We start from the raw sequence: 26,870 nt of genomic DNA, 5'->3' as shown, positions 1-26,870 counted from the left end.
GATGTTTTAGAGATCCCTGTTTCCTGTGCTCGCGATGTGTATTGTTTGAACGGACTTTTAAGCTTGAATGCTGTTCGTTATCTCCATATTTCATTACGTATTCAATAGTAATCTTTTGATGTTCAACGTTACATAACACGGACCGCTGTGCTGACAAATTGACAAACGCACGTTAGCATTTGTGACAAGTTGAACGTCCAAAATTTCAATTGATTTATTCAATGCTTATACTTACAGTTTTAAATTTCATGATAGATTGATAAATTATTGTTTTTAATATTAGTATATTATGCCTGTTTATTATTGCTGCACACCGCACTTGTACAACGAAATTGTTCTGTTCAATATTTAGTGTGGAAATTTATTTTCGTCTATGATATTGCACTTGCATGGCCTTCGAATTTTAATGCAAAAAAAAAAAAACCAAACAAAATAAAAAAAAAAAAAAAAAAAAAAAAAAAAAAAAAAAAAAAAAAAAAAAAAAAACAAAACAAAACAGAACAACAACAACAACAACAACATCAAAAATTAAAAAAAAAAACAAAAAACTTTACAATTATGGACTTCAGTGTAGGTCGATATGTTGTTATAAGAACCCATGTCAAGTGATATTGACCGAAGACACAGCAAGCTCGGTCGCTATCACTTTCTGTGTCTTCGGTCAATATCACTTGACATGGGTCCTTATAACCACATATCGACCGTTCACTGAAGTCCATAATAGTTATATTATATATATAATCACTCAAAATGAATAATCTGACACAGTTCTAACTGAGCGCTTGACGGTCATTACGTCACAATGGTAAAGACATGCTTCTTATATTATGAAGTCACTTTATACGTGACTTTGCTGCAACCGAACGGTGAGTCGTGCGATCTCATATTCCGCGGTTGCGCTTTCGCTTCAGTATCACAAAAGGATGAATATTGCATGACGTCCTTTCAGCCAATGACGATTACGAAAATAATAATCTTATATAATATATCTTGTTATAGAGTTTTGAATGATGTAGTTTTCCGAACACGTTATAAGGAAAATACATGTGAAATGTAAATACATGTATATTGTTGCGGTTGCTGAATTTGTTATTTAAATTCAAATGCGTAAGAGAAAGACACAAATATTATATCAATTAATATGAACTATTTATTTAGATCATAAAATATTAAATATAATATTTACAAGTTAAATCTACCCTAGTTACCTTTTAAAAATATTTTACAATATAATTAAAATCTCTAATCACTAAAAAAAAACACTAGTAAAAAATACCTTTCAACAATTTTGTACACCCTTAACGGCTGCCGTACTTCTATCTATTCTAGATCAAAAGCCCGTATGTAAACAAGTGTATCTAGGTAACTAGGTCTTAGCAATACCAATATATTTACAATACACAACTGGTATCATTCAAATGGTAATAAAAATACGATAATATTTATTTAGAATATATATCATTGTAACATAAAAACAGTACTCGAGTCAAAGTACAGAATAAATACGAAATTCTTAGTACAAATGATGTCGAGATCGGGATCGGAATTGCAAAATAAAAACGTGTGATTTCCCGGTATAGTCAAAACAGTAATGGATACAAGATGCAGTTTTCTACAAAAGCAGAGGTAAATAAGTATGTACAATGAATATGATTAACGTTCAAATTAGTTAAAATATGCATTTATACAGTAAACGTACAGAAACATCAAGTTTCCTCGACATGTCACAACTGTAGTAATAAAAGGTTTTATAAAATAGTTCGGGTTCGGGATGTATATATTTGTATACGTCACGATCAGCTGATCACTGAAATACCATACCAAACCAGTTGTGAATTTACCCTGGATGTATACGGAAGTCTGTTGACACCTGTCCCGTCCGGAGTCCACAGCTCAGGTGGGTTGTAACCTATGTTACCCCACGCCATTTTCACAAGTTATACTAACTAAATATTGTACTCCCTTATACTAACGCACTTCACAACATTGGCGTCGCCGGTAGGATTCCCCGATCGGTGAAGTGCGACATTGTGTGTTCATATTTCGCGCCGTTTTTCTTTGTTTTTCGTTATTTTTATCAAATAAAATTCTTTTTCAAAAAATAAATTCAATGGCGGTTTCTATCATTTCCTGTCTTTTTTCTCATTTTTTCATTTAGATTTGATTGTTGTCGGATTTTCTGATAACAATCATAAACATTTCACTCTCGATTTTCTGTCGGACTTTCTGATAGTTAATCAACAACACGTCTGTTTCTTCTAACTTTCTTTTTTTTCCAACAAAGTAGAACTTAATCAAAATGGCAACTAGTGAAAACCCTGTAGACATAAACAGTGCCAGCTTTGGGGAATTAAAAACAATCCCTAACATAGGAGAAAAGAGGGCAGGGTTAATCGTGAGACTTAGGGAAGAAAAAGGGACACTTTCTGTTGAAGACCTAAAAACATTAACAACAATCCCAAGCACAATCCCCTTGTAAATGAGGGTGTGATTGTTTTCAGAGAGAGAGAGAGTGACACAGCCAGAAAAAACACATCCAAAAATTGAAGATGCTCCAAGTCAAATTACAAAATTACAATCAGAAATTGGTAAGCTAACAAAAGATATTGAAAGAAAAAATATACAAATTTCTCAGTCAGAAAAAGACATCACTGCTAGACAACAACAAATGGAATTTTTAGAACATACATTAAGATCTGAACATGAAGAACAAATGCACAAGTTACAACAAAAATTTGAAACAGAGTTAGAAAATACAAAAGCACACTACGAAAACACAATTAGTAAAAAAAAATGACAGCAAAGGACGAAGAACTTGCAGTGATGGAACAAAAACATTTGGAACAAGACAGCAGGTGGGTAAGTAAACTACAACATTTAGAAAATAAAATCAAGCAACTTGAGGATGAAAAAATCCGTCGAGAAGTAGACATGTTAGGCCCACAAGGAGTTTACAAAAAATCTTTATCGGTTAGCCTTGACACCAATGAGCCAAAGAGACCAAGTCCATCAAAAATGTCTACATTTGATGGAAATGACAACAGACGGATACCCAGACACACCAGAAGACCGTCGACAAACTTTTGCAATAGATGCATTTTTGAGAGGCTGCACAAATAAACAAGCTGCACTCATTGCAATGGACAAAACCCCACCCACATTAGACATTGCAACACAGTACATAAAAAGTGCAATCACAAATCAAAAGCTTATTTTAGGTCTTAAAAAGTCTGAAACAAGAAGGATGAAGTTTGAGAGTTCAAAGAGTGAGGGTGAGGAAGATGAAGAGAATGTAAATAAAGTTAGGGCTATTTACAACACAAAACAAACATCAACACCATACACAGAACAAACAAAAGTGTCAAGACTAGAGTCAAGGGTCAAGAGATTAGAAGATGACACAAGAGAAATAAAAACAAGCATTCAAGATATCCTAAAAATTTTAAAATCCTCTAGTCAGAAAAACAATTACAGATCAAACAGTAGAGAGAGTGCAAGAGTTAGATCTCCTTCAAGTAGCCCAAGCAGACAAACTTGTTTTAAGTGTAATCAAGAAGGTCACTATGCCAAAGACTGTCCTAATCGTAGGAATAGGTCACCATCACCCCAGTCTATACCTTTAAACTTCAACAGGTTGGAGATGTAGGCCATTCTCCAACCTTTTCAGATACAACAGACAGGCCTCGTCCTAAAGTAAAATTTAAAATACAAGAAATTGAACTTTACAAAGATGATAAATTGAAAAAACACCCTTTATGTCCCTTGTACTGTAAACAACAAAACAATTGATGCTGTGATAGATACTGCAGCACAAGTCACTGTTATGAATTATGAACTTTTTGAAACTCTCAAACCCAAACCAACACTGAATAAAGAAATAACTTTAAAAGCGGCAGGTAAACATAATATCATCAAAGCCAAAATAGCAGAAAAGGTTAAGTTAAGAATAGGCCAATTGTTCAAAGATGGGATATAGTGGTTGGGGAGATTGCAGACTCATTATTACTTGGCCTTGATTTTTTGAAAGCACACAACAGCATTATCAATATGCAAAACTTGACTCTTACATTGGATGAAACATCAGTACCAATCACTAAGATCAAAACAGAGGGTTCTAAGAATGATATTCAAATATAAAGAATTTCTGTACGAAAAGAAATGTCATCCCACCTCAAACAGTTCAAATTACACCATTAAATGTTGACAAATCATTCAAAGGTTCACTTTGTATTGAAACAGAAAAAAACTTTTCAAAGGGTATTATGCCTCCCAATTCTGTGATAAATTCAGAAGAAGCAAGAATTCCCTTTAGAAATCCAACAGATAGATTTGTCACTTTAAAAAAGGGTCAAAATATAGGTTTTGGAATAGAAATAGATGAAGTAGTTGATATGGAAGATGACGAACAAATATCTGTCAATAAAATTGACATAGATCACTCCATTATTACCCATACTTCAGAAAATTTAAGATCTCAGTTACCACTTCACTGACAAGACGTATATGATAGATCAATTACTAACCTAAATAAGAAAGACCATTATGAAGTTTTCTCTTTGTTAAATAGATTTCAACATGTTTTTGCCAAAGATGATTTTGATTAAGGTCTTTTTAATGGGGAGATAACTCATAAAATTAACACTGGTGAAGCAAACCCAATCAAACAGAAGTTGCGTAGAACACCAATGGGGTTTGAAAATGAAGAGAAAAAACACAATGAGGAAATGCTTGAAAAGGGTATAATTCAACCCTCTAATTCAGAGTGGGCCTCTCCTCCTGTATTAGTGAGAAAGAAAGATGGGAAAATGAGATTTTGTATAGACTATAGGGCCCTTAACAAAGTTACAACAAAGGATGCTTTTCCCATACCAAATATACAAGATTGTATTGACACTTTAGGGGGAAATACTTTTTTCAGTTCACTAGATATGGCTTCAGGCTACTGGCAGGTACTAGTAGATGAACAGAAGCAAAACAGCATTTACAACTAAGTATGGCTTGTATGAACATATTAGATTACCCTTTGGTTTATGTAACAGCCCAGCCACTTTTAGTAGAGTTATCCAACAAGTTTTAAGGGGATTAACATGGCAAGAATGCTTAGCCTACTTAGATGATGTTATCATTTTAGGTAGTGATATGCTTTCCCATACTATAAATCTTTCTGCAGTAATTTCCAGATTTGAAAAATACAATCTGAAACTCAAACCCCAAAAGTGCAATTTATACCAAAGAGAAATCAAATTTCTAGGAAAGTTAGTCAATCAAAATGGTGTGCCAGTCAACCCTGAAAGTATAGAAATTATCAAAAAGTGGCCAGTCCCAAAAGATACAAAGCAATTAGAATCATTCTTGGGATTTGCAAACTACCATAGAAATCATGTTAAGGGTTTTGCAGAAATTTCTCACTCATTATATCAACTTGTAAAAAAAATCAAAAAAATCAAAATTTGAATGGTCACAAGAACATCAAAATGCATTTGAAAAGATCAAACGATGCATCATTCAAGCTTTGACATTAGCATACCCAAATTCACAAGATACCTTTATTTCAGACACAGATGCATCAGATAATTCAATTGGTGCTGAATTATGTCAAATACAAAATGGTAAAGAACAAATTGTAAGTTTTGCTAGCAAGGTATTAACACCAGCCCAAAGAAAATACTGCACCACTCGAAAAGAACTCTTGGCAATTATTACATTAACCACAATAGTTTAATATGGCTTTTAAATTTCAAAAACATTGAAGGTCAGCTAGCAAGATGGATTGAAGAATCGTCACAATATAACATCATTTTACAACATAGACCAGAATACCAGATAGTCTAGATCTATGTAATGAATATAGACCTGGAATAGAATTGAGTCAATTACCTTGTGGGTGCCATTTTTGCACTCGAGCAAAGCAACAGTGGGCTACTTTCGAGAATGATATAGATTATGTTATTCCTTTGACAATAAGATCAGTTGACAATTTTGATACAATTGCTCTCGGGTTGTCAGATCTTTTTGACCCAGGTGAATTAAATAAAAAACAAAATGAAGATAGTGATATTCACAAAATCGAAACATGGATAGAGTCTGGGATAAAACCATCTCAGAAAGAGTTATCATTAAGTAGTTCCAGTGTTAGATATCTTTGGTCATGTGAATCTCAGTTACACCTTAAAGATGGTCTTCTATATTATCTATGGGAAGATCATGTTAATCCAAGATATTTGTTTGTGGCTCCAAAAAATATGTAACCTGAAATATTGAAACATTGTCATGACTGTAAAACAGCAGGACACCTAGGTCAAACAAAGACTTATGAAAAATTGAAACAGTGTTCAATTTGGTATGGTATGTCACAAGATTCCAAACTTTATGTTGAAAATTGTAGTATATGTAACAAAAATAAAAAGCCCAATATCAAAGCTAAGGCTGCTCTAGGTCAATATCATGCAGGCTATCCTCTTCATCGTGTACACATTGACATACTGAGGCCCCTTCCTGTAACCAAAAATGGAAATAAGTACATCTTGATGGTCATCGATCAATTTACTAAATGGTTAGAAATTGTCCCAATACCAAACCAAAATTCTGAAACAGTAGCAAAAGCTGTGGTTGATAATTTTATATCAAGGTATGGTTGCCCTACAGAGTTACATTCTGACCAGGGTAAAAATGTTGATGGTGTACTTATGCAAAAATTGTGTCAGCTATTACAAATAGCTAAAACCAGGACAACACCCTACCACCCTCAGTCTAACGGTCAGGTTGAAAGATACAACCGTTTAGTACTCTAGAGTATTCGATGTTATTTAAAAGACGAACAACATGAATGGGACCTCAATTTACAACAAATTGCAGATGCTATTAGAGCTACTGAAAATAGACAAACTCAGTTTACACCAAACTTTATGTTTTTAGGAAGGGAAACAACTCAACCTATAGATTTGATACTAGGTACATACAACTTGAACAACTCCGAGAAAGAAATACTTACAAGATTTGAGGTCTAATATTACAGAATGTCATCAAATTGCAAGAGCAAATATTTGTAAAGCCCAAGATAGACAAAAAAAGATACTTTGACACCAATTTATATCAAAGTACATACAGTGAGGGAGATGTACTGAAAATTGATTCAGCTACAAAATTGGGTCAAAGTTCAAAATTAAAGTCTCTTTGGAAGGGTCCATATATCATAACTGAGGTCAAATTTCCTGTTTTATTTAAGATCATTGATAAGAAAAACAGAAAAACTGTAATACACCATGATCGTATCAAGCTCTGTAAAGATCTAGATCATCCCGGCTGGGTAAAAAGATTCAGGAATAAGTTTTTCAATCAGAGTGATGGGTCTTTGAAGCAGACTGATTGTCCTTCCTCAGCTACAACATCTGAATCTGATGATGTGATCTCAGATGTTGTAAACTTTTTTGCTAGGGATGATGCGTCGGATATTCTGATGCATCATCAAAACTCCAATACAGCTTCAAGTTCTCTTTCTACAGAAAAAGAACAGGTTAAAAGAGGTCAAAGGACAAGACAAAGACCCCGTTACCTATCTGACTATGTACGAGGGGTGATCAAAAAGTTCGCGAACTAGTTGAATTACTTCCATATAAGAAATAAAATTAGGTTTCAATGTTTATTATTTTTAAAAATAGTCCTCTCCGATTTTAATGCACATCTGCCACCGTTTTGCCCATGCGCGAATCACGTGATCCAGGCGGTCACGTGACATGCTCCGTAGCGTTCTGTTCACAGAAGATAAATGATTTTTCCGAGTCTTATATTTCTTACAATGCAAGTTATTTTTTTATAACAAAAACAGTCCATTTGTCAGAAATGGCCAAATCTCGGCAATTGGATGGATGGATAAGGATATCCTTTCCCAAAATGAGCATGGTGACCATCACAACTCGAGTCATCTGTCTTGGGAGCGTCGTTTTTCCAATGTGGATAAAATATGGCCGCCTTCTTTTTATCATATCCGATATGTTTAAAGTCTAAAGTAAACGATATTTTAGGGATTTGATAATTATATTACTGTTAAAATATTCAACTATTTTTTTAACTATAACTTGGCAATCTTTCAAAACAAATTGCACAACCAACAACACATCTCTTCCCAAGCTTGCTTTCACTGGGCAACAGAACAAACATCATTTTTAACCATCTCCATTCCTTCACTAAAACAATCAATCCAATTAATGATTGAACTTCTGGCAAGTCTTTTGTCTTCATGAACCCTGTACAAATTATTATATCCTACTGCAAAGGGGTTTCCAAGATATACGTTAAACTTTACAGCCCTGCAATGCTCGAATACGACTGAGTCAACCATTTTTTGTCACAAGTGACCTACATATTGACGTCATTTTCACATTGTGACGTCACAAACATGGAGCAAAACATTACATATCATCTGCTATTTATAGAACGTGTATATGACTTTATGTGTGCCAAATTTCATTCTGATCTGAATTGTAGTTTTGTAAATATAGAGATAGTTCGCGAACTTTTTGATCACCCCTCGTACAGGATTAAATTAGCAGAAGTGCAAGTGAATTTTAAATAACTAACATGTTTTATCAACTTTATTAACTGTTTTAATGTTTTATATATAAAAAATAAAAAAAAACCCAAACAAACAAACAAATCAAACTAATAGATAAATACACACACCGATTTTTTTTTTAAATTGTATATTTATTTCATTTTACTTAATTAGTGCCAGTGGTTTATATTTTGACAAATTTATATATTAAGAGTAACTTGTATTAAATGTAGAGTACAATTGTTTTAGAAATGTCAGACTTAGGAGATCATTTTGTTCCTGACTATGAAGAAGAACCTCAACCAAACCCTGTGCAAGGTTCCACTTTAGGTAAAAAAGGAAAAAAAGTGCCCTGTTTGTAACTCGAAGTTTACACATGTTCGACGAAATGTTATTCAAGAACATATTCCTTGGTTTCTTTATCCAAAAACACCATGTTGGATATGTGAATTAGGTTTAAGCCAGGAAAAGTTTTTAAGACTACATATAGAAAAAGCACATTTTGATGACGCCACTAACTGTAGAAATGATGCTTACATTCATGGCCAAATATGTGTTGAACAAATATCTACTTTAATCAACAGATTCAACAAATTTAAAGTGATATCATTTATAAATTCAAATGAAAATTTTTCCACATGTTTAGGAACAGTTTGGCAAGAAGATGACATAGTACAAATAAAATATTACTTGGATGCAACACATCAACATCAGGCTTTACCCTGCACAAAATTTTACAAGTCTATTACACTGGAAAATACTCAGTATTCTTTTGGACATTAGCAGCCCTCCTGTTGAGGTTCTACAAAAATGTGAACTTAACAAAAACAAAGAAATACTTATAATAGGATCCTCCATTATTTATTGGGCCCATCAAAGATCAATTGACACCCACTCGACTGACATGGGTTTACAGAATTGCAACATTAAATGGCATGGAATAAGAGGCATGAAATGGTCTTCTCTCACTCAAACTCTACACTCTGCTACAAAGGATATAACCCCAAGCATTCTTATAATCCATTTAGGATCTAATGACATCTCTTTTTCAAGTCCTCTTCCTCTTATAACCAAAATGAAAAATGACATTGCTTTATACATGGAAAATTTTCCAGATACAATTTTTATATATTCTAAACTGCTGTCAAGAAGAGTTTGGAGAAAAATTGAAGTCTGGGAGGGAGAAAACAAGAAAATGATTATTAATAAAGAACTAGGATCATTCCTGGAAGAAAGGGGAGGGAGAGTAAGATTTCATCATAAAATATATTGGAAAAACAGAACACTTTTTAAAAGGGATGGGGTACATATGAATGAGAAGGGAAATGACATCTTACTGTCAGACTTCAAAGATGCATTACAAATGTAATGTTGATTGTATAGTGTAATCATTTTTAAAATTGTATATATATGTACGTACAGTATACTGCTTTTATATTTAAATGGCATTAAGTCTGATGTTCTGATTTGTGCCATACCTTGGGGTTCGTTAAAATGGGGAGGAATGTAGTAATAAAAGGTATTATAAAATAGTTCGGGTTCGGGATATATATATTTGTATACGTCACGATCAGCTGATCACTGAAATACCATATCAAGCCAGTTGTGAATTTACCCTGGATGTATACGGAAGTCTGTTGACACCTGTCTCGTCCGGAGTCCACAGCTCAGATTGGTTGTAACCTATGTTACCCCTCACCATTTTCACAAGTTATACTAACTAAATATTGTACTCCCTTACACTAACGCACTTCACAACACAACAATGAATATCATCACGTATCAAACATTTAAATAGAAATAACACACATTGCATACATGAAAATATAATTAACTTTTCACATTTATCACATATATATAAATGGTCAACAAATTTTTCTGTTGAAAGAATTTTATTCTTAAACTTTTTAACACAGTAGCAACTAAAACCCATGCTTAGATATACCAAGATGGTTTGATTGGAAGAATACTATTTGTTTTTAAACATGAGATTCCAACTGAAGATGAAAGACAGCATACAACTTCGACAACGTTCTAGATACTACATAAGATGTAATTATCAGAGTTTTAGAAAAATTGAAATTGTTTTAAATAGACATACAACATGTATATGAAATGACAATCTGGCTGACAATCTATGCTTGACACTGACAGCCGTTTTCACACATGCATTTTTAAAATAATTCTTCTTGTTAGATATGTCTTGCTTTGCATGTGTTGTGCTTTAGGTAACTAAGTATGAAGTAACTTGCACTGTATTAACATTATGCATCTGTATCAACTGTATTAACATCATACATTAGCACTGTATTAACATAATGCATCTGTATTAACTGTATTAACATCATACATTAGCATAATGAAATCTGGTAAAGAGAAATCCATGTTTTTCTAGTTCCTTGATTCTACGAACAAACAGGATAACCTAGGTGTAGTCACAGAAGATTTAAACTTTTTTTTCAAGGATTTTCATGTACTCAGTAATATCTGAAAATATCGGGCAATGAGAAGTGGTCAGGGCTCACACATTGAATTATTTTATCATAAGACATTTTTGGTACATTGATTCGGACAAAGGTAGAAGTGCAGGGAACCCATAAGATTTAGAAAACAGGAGACAAACAACCAAACGGATACCCAGTCCTTTAGACCTCCAAGTTATCTCCTGTTACCAGAATAAATCAAGCATGGAGGAGACAAACCCAAGCTAAGTAAGAAGACCAACATCCATGTATTGGTAGAGTTTGGTCTCCTTTTGCTGTCAGAAGAGAGGCCGCTTGATGGCGACAAAGGAGAACCACTGTAAATTAGAGGACATTTTTATCTCTGTCTTGGTGGACAATCTCAAACAATCTATCAGATTTCCCTTAGGTACTAACTGCGCCTCGTTATTTGCAAACATATTTTTGTATTCATATGAAGAAGAGGTGCGTGGAATGGTTTATATGATTTTCACATAGAAATTAATCAATTTCTTTTTTGAAATTGACAGAATCATTTATAATGTAGTAGTGGCCTTTAGTGAAGAATAACACACCACTTATGGGTTCATCATTTATTATTAAATACTTCAGTGTTGATATGGATGGACTCACTGATAATATAACAGTTGTAGTTATAGTTAAGCCCTGTAATAGGAATAAACAATATTGAGCATAAAAAATCAACAATAAACTTGCAAGGGAATATGTATAATACAAGAAGGATAACTCTTGCTATCTTCTTAAAGTTTAAAGTACTTTACAAGTTATTTCCCTTGACTGCATTAAAAATATATTAAAAACATTAATTCTGATAATGAATATTATGCATATACAATATTACTCCATAAATATATACATTTCAATGCAACTATTTCACATTACATTTATCTATGATAAAAGTATTATATTTCATATGCTTATCAATTAATCACCTGTTTATGGAACAAGGCTTAAACTCAATAAGCTGCCTGAATCAAGTCTCGGGTATACTACATATCAACTGTAAATAATAGTTTAACTATATAACTTCAGAATCAATAATCAGATCCCATCAATGAAATTGATAACTGATATTTATAAATTACTAAGGTCGAATGATAAAAGTAAAAGAAATAAACTTGATGATCAAATCAATTGAATTTACTCATGAATGATAGAAAATGCATAAATTAGATAATTTACAGAAATATTAAATCAGATATTAATCAAGATAAAAAAATATAGAGTGCACTTACTATCTGTCAGTACATCTTTCAGGTCAGTCAGGATAATTCAAATATGGCAGACTTCACATAGATACAGTCACTACATAATTATATATTATAAGAACTTTCCTCTAAGGAATCTAACTTTCTAATGAACAAAGGCAGTTCACCAAAAGCGGGAAAAATATATAAAGTAAATCTATTGGATCTTCAAACCACATGACATGTATCACATGTCTGAAAATGACCACATAGGTAAAATAGCCATAGGCATTAAATACCAAAAAGTCATTAATTGAAGAAGTCAACTAATGATCAATGAATAGCACAATAAAAGAACCAAGGGAGAATAGGACAATACAGGAATGTGTATCCAATTGTGTTTCAACTAAATATATACAAAATGATGATGATGTAGATGATGATCAAGTGAAATAATTATAAAACAACAAGAAACACAATATACTTTTAGTATCATTTATTAATCATAAATATATTGAAAATATCACCCTATTACACCCTCCCCCTGCTCGAGAATGATGTTCCATCATTCAAAAAATTGTCATAAAAATATTTGAATTCAGCAAATTGTCATAAAAATACTTGTCAAAGTATACAGTCCTATTTGTATTTGACTTATGTATCAACTAAAAGCTTTAAAATACTATCTACAATTTTATGTTCATGACCTTTAAAAATAGAATTGTTAGAAGTATTCATTAAATACTCCGCCTTTAACCTCCAATCGGGTTGACTCTCTGTTGAGTGTTGGTTCACGACAAAATCCCCTGATGTCATCCACTTTGGCTGTGCTTTTAATCTTGCTGATCTTCTTGTCTGGGGCACTGGCGTCTTGACCCGGGTATCTTCATCACTTTCACTATCAGGACTCTCATGTGTTTCATCCAGATCCTGGATATCTTCCTGACCAGCCGGCTGTTTTTCCTCTGTTGATGTATCTTCATCTGTCTGTGATACAGATGGAGTTGGGTCAGTTTTCTGTGGTTCCTGGGTAGATGCATGAACATTATCAGCATCACTGCCAGGGTTCATCTCCCCATTAACTCTTCTTGTGCTTAAGATGATGTGGGGTATTCCTACATCATGGTCACTGTCTGAATCAGAATTCTCGACATCAGGCTCAGTTGTGGTAAGTACTGGTTCTTGAGCTACTTTAGCTACTGACTTCCTTCTCCTTGGCTTTGGTTTTGGTGCAATGTTGACTCTGTCCTCTGGGATGAAAGATATTGGTAGCAGATTTCTATGTAGTGTTCGTATCTTCCCTGTACCATCTTCCTTCTGGACTCTGTATACAGGTATATCTGGGTTTGGTTGAGATAATACTATGTATGGCTCACTTTCCCATTTATCAGCTATTTTATGTCTGCCATCGTATGCTACTATCTTCACTAATGTTCTGTCTCCTTTGGAAAGAATAGCTCCTCGAATTTTCCTATCATAATACGTCTTCTGTTTTCCTTGGGAATCTTTCAGATACTGCTGAGCCAGTTTATAGGATGTGTCTAGTTTATCTCGCAACTTCTTGATGTACTGGGGCATACTTTCATGGTCTTCGTATGGATTGGTTCTAAATACAAAATCTATCGGTAACCTAGGCTCTCTTCCATACATCAAAAAGAAAGGCGAATGTCCTGTTGAAGACTGTTTCATACAATTATAAGCATGTACTATGGGACCTATGTGTTGTTTCCAATCATGTTTCTGATCTGGTCTTAATGTTCCCAACATCTTAAGGAGAGTGCGATTGAACCTCTCGCATAGCCCATTTCCCATAGGATGGTAAGGAGTTGTGCGTGATTTGGTAATGCCGATAAGTTCACAAAGTTCTTTGATTAAGTTACTCTCGAAATTTGCTCCTTGGTCTGTGTGGATTTTCTTGGGAATACCATAATGTAGAATGAAGTTGTTGAAAAGAATCTGAGCTGTTGTTTTGGCTGTTTGGTTTTTCGTTGGGTAGGCTTGGGCGTATCTGGTGAAATGGTCAGTTATAACTAGTACATTTTCATATCCACCTTTTGATGTTTCCAAAGTCAAGAAATCCAGACATACTAGTTCCATTGGTTGAAATGTAGTTTTATTTATAAGAGGTGCTCTTTGATTGTCTGGTGATTTTCTGAAGACACATCTACTGCATTTTTGAATATAATCCTCAATATCAGCAGTCATTCTGGGCCAAAAGAATCTATCCTGGACTAATGATACAGTCTTGTCTCTGCCAGGATGACCCATCTCATCATGAAGTGACCTCATAACTGTGTGTATGCACTTTGATGGTAAAAGCAGTTGATATTTCCTGATGTTGTCTAAAAAAACTTCTCTGTAGATAGTCTCATTGATGATTCGAAGTTTGTCAAAGTTCCTGTAGATGGTCATATGGTCTGGATTAAATGGTATCTCATTCCTTGATGGTTTAGTGTTGCTTCTAATGAAAGGAATCCAATAACTCAAAATGGGATCCTTGTACTGAGCAGTTATGACATCAAAGTGTTTGTCTACTTGGGGTAATGGTTGGTCAATCACAGCATCACTTGACATTGTGAAACATTCGGCATATGGAGACACTTCAATAGCATTGCAAATAGACTGTATTGAATCACTGGTGATGCATGTTTCTTCATTGCTAGGGAGTCCAGGTAAACGGCTCAATGCATCTGCATCTCTATTTGACTTTCCAGGGCGGTAGATGATGTCAAAGTTGTATGATGCTAAGCTGGCAACCCATCGCTGACTTGTGGCATCTAAATGTGCTGTAGATAAAACGTATGTAAGAGGGTTGTTATCAGTGTAGACTCTGAAAGTTTGTCCATAGAGATATTCTTTAAACTTGTCACAAATACTCCACTTCAAGGCAAGAAATTCCAGCTTATGGACAGGATAATTCTTTTCTGACTTACTGAGACCTCTGCTTGCATAGGCAATAACTCGCTTTTGGCCTTCTTGTTCCTGATATAGGACTGCTCCTAATCCTGAAAGAGAGGCGTCTGTATGGAGTTCAAAAGGTTTTTCATAGTCAGAGTATCCTAATATAGGTGGTGATGATAATTGGGTTTTAAGTTGCTGGAATGCCTTCTCTTGTTCTGTACCCCATTTCCAGGAAGGTGGTGCTTTAGAATTCTTTCTACTCTTTTGTGATGTTGGTGGCATCAATTCGTTAAGTGGCTTTGCTATCTTTGTGAAATCCTTGATGAAGCGGCGGTAGTAGCCTATAAATCCAATGAACTGTCTAACTTCATCTGGCTTAGTTGGTCTAGACCAGTTCAGGACTTTATCTATCTTATCTGGATCTGGTTCTATCCCTTCTTTTGAAACCACATGTCCAACATATTTCACTCTGTCCATGAAAAAAGCACACTTCTTCGGTGAAAGTTTTAAGTTGTTTTCCCTGATGCACTGAAATACCTTCTCTAATCTCTCTATGTGTTCTTCAAATGTTCTTGAAAATATAATTAAATCATCCAAATAGATGTAACAGAAGCTAAGATGATAGTTGCCTAGACAATCCTCCATTAATCTTTGATATGTCGCTGGGGCGTTGGCCAATCCAAAAGGCATCCTATTGTATTAAAAAAATCCAAGTGGCCCCACGGTAAACGCTGTTCTCTGCTTATGATCTTCTTTAACCTCAACTTGATGGTATGCACTCTTCATGTCTAGGACTGAAAAATATGTATTGCCTCCTAATGAATCCAATATTTCTTCAATTCTTGGTAGTGCATAGGCATCTCTTACAGTCCTGGAGTTAAGTTGTCTATAATCTACACACATACGTAACTCTCCGTTCTTCTTTCTACATAATACTACGTTGCTGGTCCATGGTGATTCTGACCGTCTTATGATTCCAGCTGTCAGTAACTGTTGTAGATGGTTACGAACTTCTTGAAACATTGATGGAGGAATACGTCTGTGCTTCTGTTTGAACGGTGTCTCGTCATTCAGATGTATCTTATGCTGAACTCTGATACTATGGCCTATGTCACTTTCACTTGTTGAAAATATGTCTTTGTTGTTCTTTAATACTTTGTAGGATTCTTGAAGTTGATCATGGGACAGGAATTTATTAGAGATTTTTAGTGAATCCATTATTTTGTCTGGTGGGGATACTTCGGTGAGTGCATCAGCACTGGCTTGTACTTCCTCGATCATCACTGGTTGTAGTTCACATAAAAGTCCTCTAGGTGGAATCCTAACAGTTCTTGTTGTCACATTACTAATGTTGACTTCCACTAGATTACTATCTTGGTATTTGTATTGAACTAAAGATGGTGTGATGTCAAGGTCATCTGGTATCACAGATCCATTAGTTGCTTGTAATATGGCACAAACAGGATGGTATGGTATTTGATGATCTATGTATCCAGATATTTTAACTTCCTTATTTGGTGGAATGAAGATACTGTATTCTTCAGCTGATTTTACTATACCCAGTCTATGTCTGTTGCGATTTAGTTCTTTTTCCCTAATGGCTATACATCGGAATGCTAAATACCAGGGTGTTGTCATTCTGGTTTGCTGTAAAAATCTGTTTCCTCTTTGTTCCTGTACAGATGCCATCATACTTTGAATAAAATTTGTGCCTATTATCGCAGGAACTTTCTGACTATATTCTGTTGTTGGAACTACCAACATCAAACATTCATGGTCTGTTGTCGCATCTATATCTGTTGTTTTGATGTTAACTTTCACATATCCTAGATATGGCATAACTCCACCATCAGCACATCTGATCTTAAGTATATCATCTAGAGGTAATATTTGTAGATCACGCAAGTAAGTCTCATAAAAATCTGTGTTGATGGTACACACTGTGGCACCAGTATCCAATAAGGCAGTTGTTTCCACACCATTGATATTAATATGTATTAAACTTTGTTCTCCCATCAGTCCCGGTATTGTTTCTGGATGATTTCTGAGGCTCTGTGTTCCATGTTCCTGGCCTAGTGTTTGCCTCTCAACGCCGGCCATGGTGAGTTTAAAGGTTGTTTCTGCTGTATAAAGGTCTTTATCCTGCATCCAAACTGGATATGTCCTTCTTGACCACATCGAAAACATATGGGCAAACCATTTGGTCCAACTGGGTTAGGTTTATTTCCTTGGAGTCGCTGTGTGTTATAAACTCCTCTTTGACCTCTGTATAGACTTTGACCTCTGTATGATCCTTGACCTCTATTTGAACATTGACCCCTGTATGTTCCTCGTCCTTGTGGTCTAAACTGAAGTTGATGTGGCGCAGACTTGTCAATAATATGGATTTTCTTTATCTCCACTGTAGTTATCTTTCCTATTGAATTGTTGTGGTCTGCTGTATCTCTCATCCTTCAGTTGCTGTACCTCAGCTGTCAGCTTCTGTAACATTCCTTTGACTTCATCCATTTCAGATGTGGGCTTTTCTGTATGTATTGCACTCATCACATTTGAATCCTTACTTGCTTTAACTTGTGCCTTTTTCCGATGATCATGATCCTCTTCAATAGCTCTCAGTTCTGATCTCAGTTCATCAAAGGATAAAAATTTGTCATGTATGTATCCTGATGCATCCTTCAAATCAGGTCGAAGTCCTTACCAGAAAGCATGACACAACATGTCATCCACTTTTCCCGCTTCTACTTCTTCTCGGAGGACCGCTTTATTGATGATGTTTTCAAGCCGACAACCCCACTCTGATACAGTCTCATTAGGTTCTTGTTCTGCACTGTAGAATTTTCCTAGGATTTTTTGGCTGCTTTCAATGGTATCATAAATAGAGTTCATCTTGAGTATAATAGTGTCAATGGTTGCACTAGGACCCAGTCTCATGATCACATTAGCAGCTTCTCCCTTCACTGATCTTCTAATTGCTTGTAGGATTTGGTCTTCCCTGTATACTTTCTCTTTAGCAAGGCACTGGATTTCGTAACGCCATAGTTCATAGGATGTTTCACATTTTGATGAACCAGAGAATGTTGAAATTTTGGGAAATCCTGTGTAGTGTTTTATAACATCCGTCTGAATTTCAGTTTTCACTGTAGGTACTGTAGGTGATTTAGCACTAGCAAATCCTTGTAGCCATGCCTGAAGATCCTGAGGTGTATCTGCCTTGGGTTTCAACTTCAAGGCTTTAAAAGAACTGATAATGTTCTTTGCTTCATCTTCTGTAATATCTGCCATGATGAATTTTTCCAAGAATACACAATCCTAGAACGAATTTGAATTTCCAATGTAGTGATTCACTTCAAAATTTCACTCACATGTATCACTTGAATTGAATTCAATATATTTCCCTGATTTCACTGATTTCAAAATTTCACTTTTCTCATCACAAAATGGATTGTGTCACTTTGATTCACATCACATATACAATATACATGCTACAATATAATAGAATGTTTGTTTTGAATATACCTGCCAGTAAGTCAAACTAACATTTTTTAAAAAATCAAAATGAAATATGCTTGAAAAAAAAAAATAAAAAAATAAAAATGTAGAATGATTTGCCAAATGAACAGAAAAATAAATATCACCAATGTAAACAATGCAATTTCAGAGAAACTTTTGAAAATTTAAATTTTTATCAAATTATACAAAAAATATAAATATAAATGTCACAGATAAAAAAATAAATGGAATTTCCAAAAAAATTAATTACATAACAAAAATTTCAAAATAAATCACATATCCCAATTAATCAATTTCCAATGAATTCACTCTTAGTTCAAATACCAATCAATACAATATTCTAATTGAGAGTAATGAAATTTAAATTTAAAAAATCAAATAAAATAATTTCAATTCAAGTAATTTTATAGAAAGAAAAATCAATTTATGTAACTCAAAAAGAAAAAAAAAATAATAAAAGAGATGTCAAAAAAAATTTAAAGAAACTTTAATAAGTAACTGATAAATATATCAAAATTACTCTGAATAAAGGGCAATAACTCTAGTTCACTGCAATTTGGTCTACATTATGTATACAAAATAGAAACAAACAACAATAGAAAAATGTTCAAAAGGCAATGACAACAAAATGAATATATATACACAATAAAATTAAATACAATGAATCAAATGAAAATGAAAAATGAGCAGATGAAATAATAAAATAATGGCAGTCTTATTCAAATATACTATCTATATAGTGAGCAGGTGTGGGAGATACTCAATCTTTACTGTACCCAATGCAAAAAAATTCAGTATACTTTGATATTCACTTCAAATATTAACTACGACAGACAGACGGACATGTTATCTATAGCTACCCTTACTGTTGTCAAACACCTACAATATTTCACTTGATCAACATACGTACATGCGTGTATGTATGACCTATCATATACATGTGTGTCTTTATAATGTACATGTACATGTAACTAAGAAGGGCATGGGGTGGGACCTTACCTGTGCCTAGTATGTACATCTGCCACAGCTACCACAGCTCTATCAGCATCTGTTCAGTCCAGTCAACAATTGTCAAATATAATAAAGCATGCAGTGCAGTGCAAAGTTGTTAGTAAAGAGCAATTTTGAAAGAATTTCAATATGAAACTATATCAGTTACCAGTACAATAAGGACAGGGCACAAATGTTTTGTTTTCAATATACTTGTTCCTAATACATGTTTATATACAACAGATAATACAAATACTCTTATCTATATACTGGTTAGGTAAACAAGTGTTGTATGGTAGATTGTCTTACCAACCACTGGTGGAATAATGAATCACCACGGAGTCAATGACACAGAAGTCACAATATAAAGTCACAGTTCACAGTGCTGATCACTACTGCATGTAGGGTAAATTAAGTCAGCAAGCACAAAACTGACACTGTTCACTATAGCTCTCGCAAGGAGGAAGGTAGATGTAGACCATCATTCATCAGCTTCATCTTGTGTAGGCATCGTCCATCATCAACAACCAACGTGGGCGCCAAATGTAGTAGTGGCCTTTAGTGACGAATAACACACCACTTGTCGGTTCATCATTTATTATTAAATACTTCAGTGTTGATATGGATGGACTCAATGATAATATAATAGTTGTAGTTATAGTTAAGCCCTGTAATAGGAATAAACAATATTGAGCATAAAAAATCAACAATAAACTTGCAAGGGAATATGTATAATACAAGAAGGATAACTCTTGCTATCTTCTTAAAGTTTAAAGTACTTTACAAGTTATTTCCCTTGACTGCATTAAAAATATATTAAAAACATTAATTCTGATAATGAATATTATGCATATACAATATTACTCCATAAATATATACATTTCAATGCAACTATTTCACATTACATTTATCTATGATAAAAGTATTATATTTCATATGCTTATCAATTAATCACCTGTTTATGGAACAAGGCTTAAACTCAATAAGCTGCCTGAATCAAGTCTCGGGTATACTACATATCAACTGTAAATAATAGTTTAACTATATAACTTCAGAATCAATAATCAGATCCCATCAATGAAATTGATAACTGATATTTATAAATTACTAAGGTCGAATGATAAAAGTAAAAGAAATAAACTTGATGATCAAATCAATTGAATTTACTCATGAATGATAGAAAATGCATAAATTAGATAATTTACAGAAATATTAAATCAGATATTAATCAAGATAAAAAAATATAGAGTGCACTTACTATCTGTCAGTGCATCTTTCAGGTCAGTCAGGATAATTCAAATATGGCAGACTTCACATAGATACAGTCACTACATAATTATATATTATAAGAACTTTCCTCTAAGGAATCTAACTTTCTAATGAACAAAGGCAGTTCACCAAAAGCGGGAAAATATATAAAGTAAATCTATTGGTTCTTCAAACCACATGACATGTATCACATGTCTGAAAATGACCACATAGGTAAAATAGCCATAGGCATTAAATACCAAAAAGTCATTAATTGAAGAAGTCAACTAATGATCAATGAATAGCACAATAAAAGAACCAAGGGAGAATAGGGCAATACAGGAATGTGTATCCAATTGTGTTTCAACTAAATATATACAAAATGATGATGATGTAGATGATGATCAAGTGAAATAATTATAAAACAACAAGAAACACAATATACTTTTAGTATCATTTATTAATCATAAATATATTGAAAATATCACCCTATTACAATAATGCAAATAAAGAGAAAAAAATACGCCTTGAGTATGCTTTATTATGTACCGTTACTCTGTATTCTTACAAACAAAAATGTTTTTTTTATTTTGCTCTTAAACAAAATCCTTTTAACGAAAAGTAATTATTCTCATAGATGGAAAATATTTGATTCGGCTATTATCCTTAATAAATAACACATTTATTCTTTGTACTTCTAAAACCCCTCCCTCCATGGAAAATTTATAAAAGCTTCATCATCAAATTTAATTGATACCAAAGATGGTATGTTTATTTCATTATAACAAGAACTAATTATTTTCTGTAAGAACTTTATAATGAAAAATAGCATAGATCAATAATTAACGGAATTAGGTATGGTAGTATTCTCTGACAGCATTAAAACCTCCCACGTATATATGGCATGTTCATGTATACAATTACGTTGAGTATACCACGTGCAACACTAAATTCACCATTCATTATTTTAAATACTTTATTACTTTCACTAAATCAGTTTTGAATTCAGCAACAAAGAGCATATCTTTACTGTCTGTACTGAGGTCGTAAGGATACTGTATATTGCAGCTGTCTATGTATACAAGTATCTGTCCGTTGCGATCAATGACATGAACTATATGATTATTACGGTCTGCAATCAAAATGTGGCACATACTGTCCGTGGCTACTCCATCTGGAGTGAATGTATCTTCCAAATTATTTTGATGGTTTCCCTTATATTCGAATTTGAACTTTCCCTCATTATTCACCACTACTACTGTGTTTGTAGCCCAGTTAGACACCACAATATCACCGTTCTTATTTTCTTCCATAGATGCTGGATCATGATATAAAGGTTCGCCGGTATCTTTGTATTGAATTTCTTGTGTAACGGTAGAATCAGAATAACGGACTATTTTTGTGTCACCCTTTAATAGTAAGGCAACTAGTAAGTCATCTGATGAGGTACTACAGATGCCTCTTGGAGTCCATTTGAAAAGTCTGATTAGGCACCGTATCTGTCCATTCTTCACAATGTAAATATTTTTATCATCCACGTCAGTGTATATCAAATCTCCCTCTCTGTTGACAGTTAAATTTGATGGGGATGTTTTGGACTTAGTTGTGATCATTTCCAGCAACTCCCCTTCTGTGTTCATACGTTTGATAATTTCACTGACACCACAAACATAAAATTCATTAGTGTTTGGAATACAGTTCACTCTGTTTGTTTCATGATTACCAGTGCTCACTGTACCAACAATTTCAGGTTCTTCTAAGACATGTCCTCTAATATACGTTTTTTCTGTTTCAGGAATTTCTCCAATTAATTGAAATAATGCTAGCTCTGAAAGTTCGTTTGGATGAAATGGTGGAATCTTCAATTCAAACCAAGAGGGAACGTCTCTATACTCATTGTTTTTGGATGTGTAACTAGCAAGTTTGAATGCATCTTTAGATTCAAGAATTGAATGTTTTTCTTGTATTTCTGATTTAACTGATGATTTTTGGTCCTGAATTTTAGCTTTTAAAGATTTGATTGAGTCCAAATCCCTTCTTTCAATCTCCTTTGAATCGCTTAAATACTTCGTCATAACGATGTCTACAACTTTGTGACATTTTCTTCCAAATTCAGTTATTGCTTGTCGTCTTTCGCCATGCTTGTTCAAAACATCCGATTCCATAATCTCTATTTCAGAGAAAATGGATTCAAAGGCAGGTGCTAGTTCACTTTCGAGTTTTTGTACGTCCTTTCTTATGATATCCTGTTTTGAGTTGCACATGTCAGAAATCTGTTTTATTGTGTGATTTTCATGTGATCCGGAAGTAGTACATTTGAAGCAAATTGGAGAATTGCACTCGTAACAGAACTTGTCGCATTTTTCGTGTCCATCTAGTTTGCACTGTGGTGGAACGATTTCAGAATTTTTATATTCAAAAGTATCGACATTATGTTTAATAGTGGGAAAAGACATCATATGATGACCTACGCAGTCCTCGCAAAGGCTGACATTACAAGTGTTACAAACTATATTAGCTAAAGACTTTCTATCTTTATCAGTGCAAAGCTGGCAGCGTTTCACATCTTGTGCTCTCAAGAGGGGATCTACATTTGATGTCATGATCTTTAATGTTGTGATTCTAAACAGATATTAACAAACTATTATGTCACTTTCAGACTTTAAAATTAGAGGACAAGTTTAAAGCTGCATCCAGTAAAAACAATTATAACATAATCGGTGTACATAAAAGTAATTTTTCAGTTATTATTTTGTTTTAAAACTGTGACATTTTTAATACATACCCTTTTTAAGTTTGTCAATTCAATGTTTGCGGCTCCTTTAAAATGCCAGATTTCCGTATGCCTGCACAAATGAGTTAGACATTATATAGCAATAATTGCGTTTTAAATATCTACTTGATATGCTTGTCAAGTTAATACATGCATAGGCTTATCATTGAGATGCATTCATGTGTTAACAGTTCATAAACTAGCGTACGTCGAGACACACAATGCATATCCATGTAGTTTTTTTTTCTTAAATACAATCATATTATACCAGGTTTGGGTAATATTTGATGTTATGGTAATACATTGCTGTGCATTACGTGAAATCAAAGTTATGCTAATAACGTATAACGCCAAGAAATCTGCATTACATTTAATGGTAATGCAATACACTACTTTTTCAAATCTACAATAATGCTGGCATTACTCATTAATACCTTTTGGATTATGTAAAGATAAAAAAATGTATTGTTTTTAAAGTGCTCCAAAAACAAATCCTTTCTCCAGACTGTGTTTATAAAACATTAAAACATAAAAAGGAACTTGTCTGGCTTTAGCCGACATTGTGATATCAATTAGACCAAAAGGAAGAGGAGGGCATGCTACTTTTTGTTGAGCAAAGTGTACACACTGTCCAACAATTTCAGAAGTTTGTCATTATATGCATTATTTCTTTCAAAAGGTCCTCGGTCAAACATTGTAAGTTTGACGAATTGAGATAGTTGTTGGAGTGAGTAAAGAGTCCGAAATGTTTTTGCTCTCTGACGGCAATAGCTACCTAAAAAGTGTATATTATACATGTTTTCCTTATTGTTGATTGAAAAATAGTGAACTCTTTGTGAAAGCAAATTTGAATCAACATTCTTCACATGATTTTGAAAGAAAAAGGGATGTTCGGAAATTTTTGTATTTTTTTTTGTATCTGATAAACTTTTTTTTTGAAAATTGGCATATACATTTACCAAAAAACAACAATAAATAAAAGCCAAAAAAATTTGTTTTTAAATGACCTATCCAATGCAGTTTCAAAATCAGATGTTGCAATTTTGGAATTACTACTTACTAAGTTGTCTCAGAACATTTTTTAAAAAACCTGAAATTATACACATCATATTTCGACCTTTCCTTTTACCCTATTTGAGCAATTTTGATAGATTTTTCGATTAGAAATACGGATGTTTTAAAGATTCTTCCCATGGGCATACGATTTTGATTAGGTAAAATGAATTTTATTGTCAAGGGGAAGTAGAGGACATGCAATAATTTTTATATAGACCGGAGTAGAATTGTTAATATAAAGGTCCTTCTAAAACAAATTAATACAATCAAGAGGACACATATCTAGGGCTCTAGTTTAACACTTGATTAAGCTTTTCTTTTTCCTGATTTATCATTGAACCATAGTAAGATTAAAAAACTGACGAGTTTCAGTGAGTACAGACTGAATTAACGTCACCAGTTCTAAAGTTGGTATCGAATGATGCACGTCCGACTGTATAAGATATGATGCAGGGGTAGCAACGGCACACAAGTCTGTAAAGGAAGGTCAAAATATAAAGAAAAATTGCCCTTTTAGTTCATAGAGTAATATATCAAGTGATGACAGAAAGAGAGCTGGTGAAAATCTGATCGTTTCAATGTGTGAAAAAAAAACAGGCTGACGTAATGTTAGAATTACATTGTGATTTTTCTTTGCAATGAACATATGCAACTTAAGAATTTCACAGTGACTTATATATCGGTTTTATAAACAAAAGATTTTGTATATTTGTATCTTTTTCCTTGCTAAATTATAATAAACTCTCATTAATTGATCTCTTCTATCGAGTTAAAAAAAAATGTTTCAGAAATTTCTGAAGAGCCCTATTATATGCACAAATCTGTATTTTAATTTTTTAAAATCCAATAAGTGGTGGTACATGTAATGCATTAAATTAAAAACTTAATGGGTCGTCCGCTCGATGCAGTGGCTAGAACGTCTGCTCTAGAGTCGAGGAGTAAAGGAGTTGATCCTGACGTTGCGGGTTGGGATTCCCACTGCGGGTGGTGGAGACCGGTCCTTGGAATGAGACTGTACCAAGGTCCCGTGTCTCAGTAGGTGCTGGCAAAAAAAAATCCCTCACTGCTCAAATGCCCAAAGTTTCGAGTAGAAGTCTATATTTGCAGCTTTCCATCGGCAAGTGTGGCGTCTCAATATGATTGAAAAATCCTCAAAAGGACGTTAAACAAACAAACAAACTTAAGTCATGGTAATGTAAAGAATTACTTTAAGAAAAAGAGTAATGGTATTTAAAAGCCCAGACTCTATAAGTAATGGTTATTTAATGCATTAATGTACATGTATCTGGTACATCTGTTTCTTATTTTGGTATTTTTTCATCAGAAAAAGCGTTAATGGTCACCTAACAACAAAACTTTATGATAACGTGATAACTTCAACTTTTTTATCGTCAGGTTCCCTTACTTAACAAGCAATATACCCTTATCATCTGCATACTGTATGGGGGAAAATAACACGCGGTTTAATATTCGCTAACTGTTAATACATCCGTGAATTCAAGAAACAGTGAAAAAGTTATCAATACACCCCTTGTTTTGGAATTTGAGTATAGACTACGACATGTATATAAAAGTACAGTACACAATCATTCAGCACTCTTGTCATTTAATATAATTCAATTATTAATCAAATGAAATCGGCAAAACAGTTGATAAAACAAGGATATCAACAGTCTGGCGTGAAACCATTACTTCGCAAGTTCTGTGGTCGATACACTGACATTATCAGCAAAAACAATATATTTCTAGTTCAAATGCTGACTGGCGTTTTTCATACTAATCGTTACGCCATTATTTACACACAGAAAATTTTCTCGATCATGACAAGGAGCACACGGCGGGCGTAACCGGTCGACAAGGGATGCTCAATCCTTCATGGCACATATCTCACTTCTGATGTTTTTGGAGGTCCGTGTTTGCTATGCTCCCGATTTGTGTTGTTTAAATTGATTTTTACTTGAATACTGTTCGTCATTTCCAGATTTTACTTTACAGTGTAATTCACTTGTAATATATATACGCATGTTATAAATAAGTATGATTTCCTCTGCAATAATTCTTCCTTTTGGGCTTTGTTGATATTGGCTTTCCTCCAAGTTTCACGCAAATTATAAACTTGTTATAAAAAAAAATAAAATCACAGTCAAAGCAAAACAATTGTATAGAAATTA

At 33.8% G+C, this 26,870-nt stretch overlaps 2 protein-coding genes and 1 pseudogene across 2 annotated transcripts; 1 reads left to right on the top strand and 2 right to left on the bottom strand.

Moving 5' to 3' along the window:
* The first annotated feature begins 8,799 nt into the window (after window positions 1-8,799).
* Window positions 8,800-9,920, top strand: LOC133200393 (uncharacterized; annotated as a pseudogene).
* A 5,901-nt stretch (window positions 9,921-15,821) lies between these two features.
* On the bottom strand, window positions 15,822-17,222 carry LOC133200390 (uncharacterized). Its single transcript, XM_061336199.1, has one exon. It carries the CDS (start codon window positions 17,220-17,222, stop codon window positions 15,822-15,824), a length of 1,401 nt encoding a protein of 466 aa, XP_061192183.1.
* A 4,610-nt stretch (window positions 17,223-21,832) lies between these two features.
* LOC133200389 (uncharacterized) lies at window positions 21,833-23,134 on the bottom strand. The gene has a single exon (XM_061336198.1). It carries the CDS (start codon window positions 23,132-23,134, stop codon window positions 21,833-21,835), a length of 1,302 nt encoding a protein of 433 aa, XP_061192182.1.
* Between the last annotated feature and the right edge of the window lie 3,736 nt (window positions 23,135-26,870).

Source organism: Saccostrea echinata, unplaced genomic scaffold (genome assembly GCF_033153115.1).
Source record: "Saccostrea echinata isolate AGI-Se365-2 ecotype Australia unplaced genomic scaffold, CSIRO_AGI_Sech_v1 ptg000039l, whole genome shotgun sequence".
Taxonomy (NCBI): Eukaryota; Metazoa; Mollusca; class Bivalvia; order Ostreida; family Ostreidae; genus Saccostrea; species Saccostrea echinata.
The sequence above is the reverse complement of the archived record's forward strand: the minus strand, read 5'-3'. Positions and strand labels throughout refer to the sequence as shown.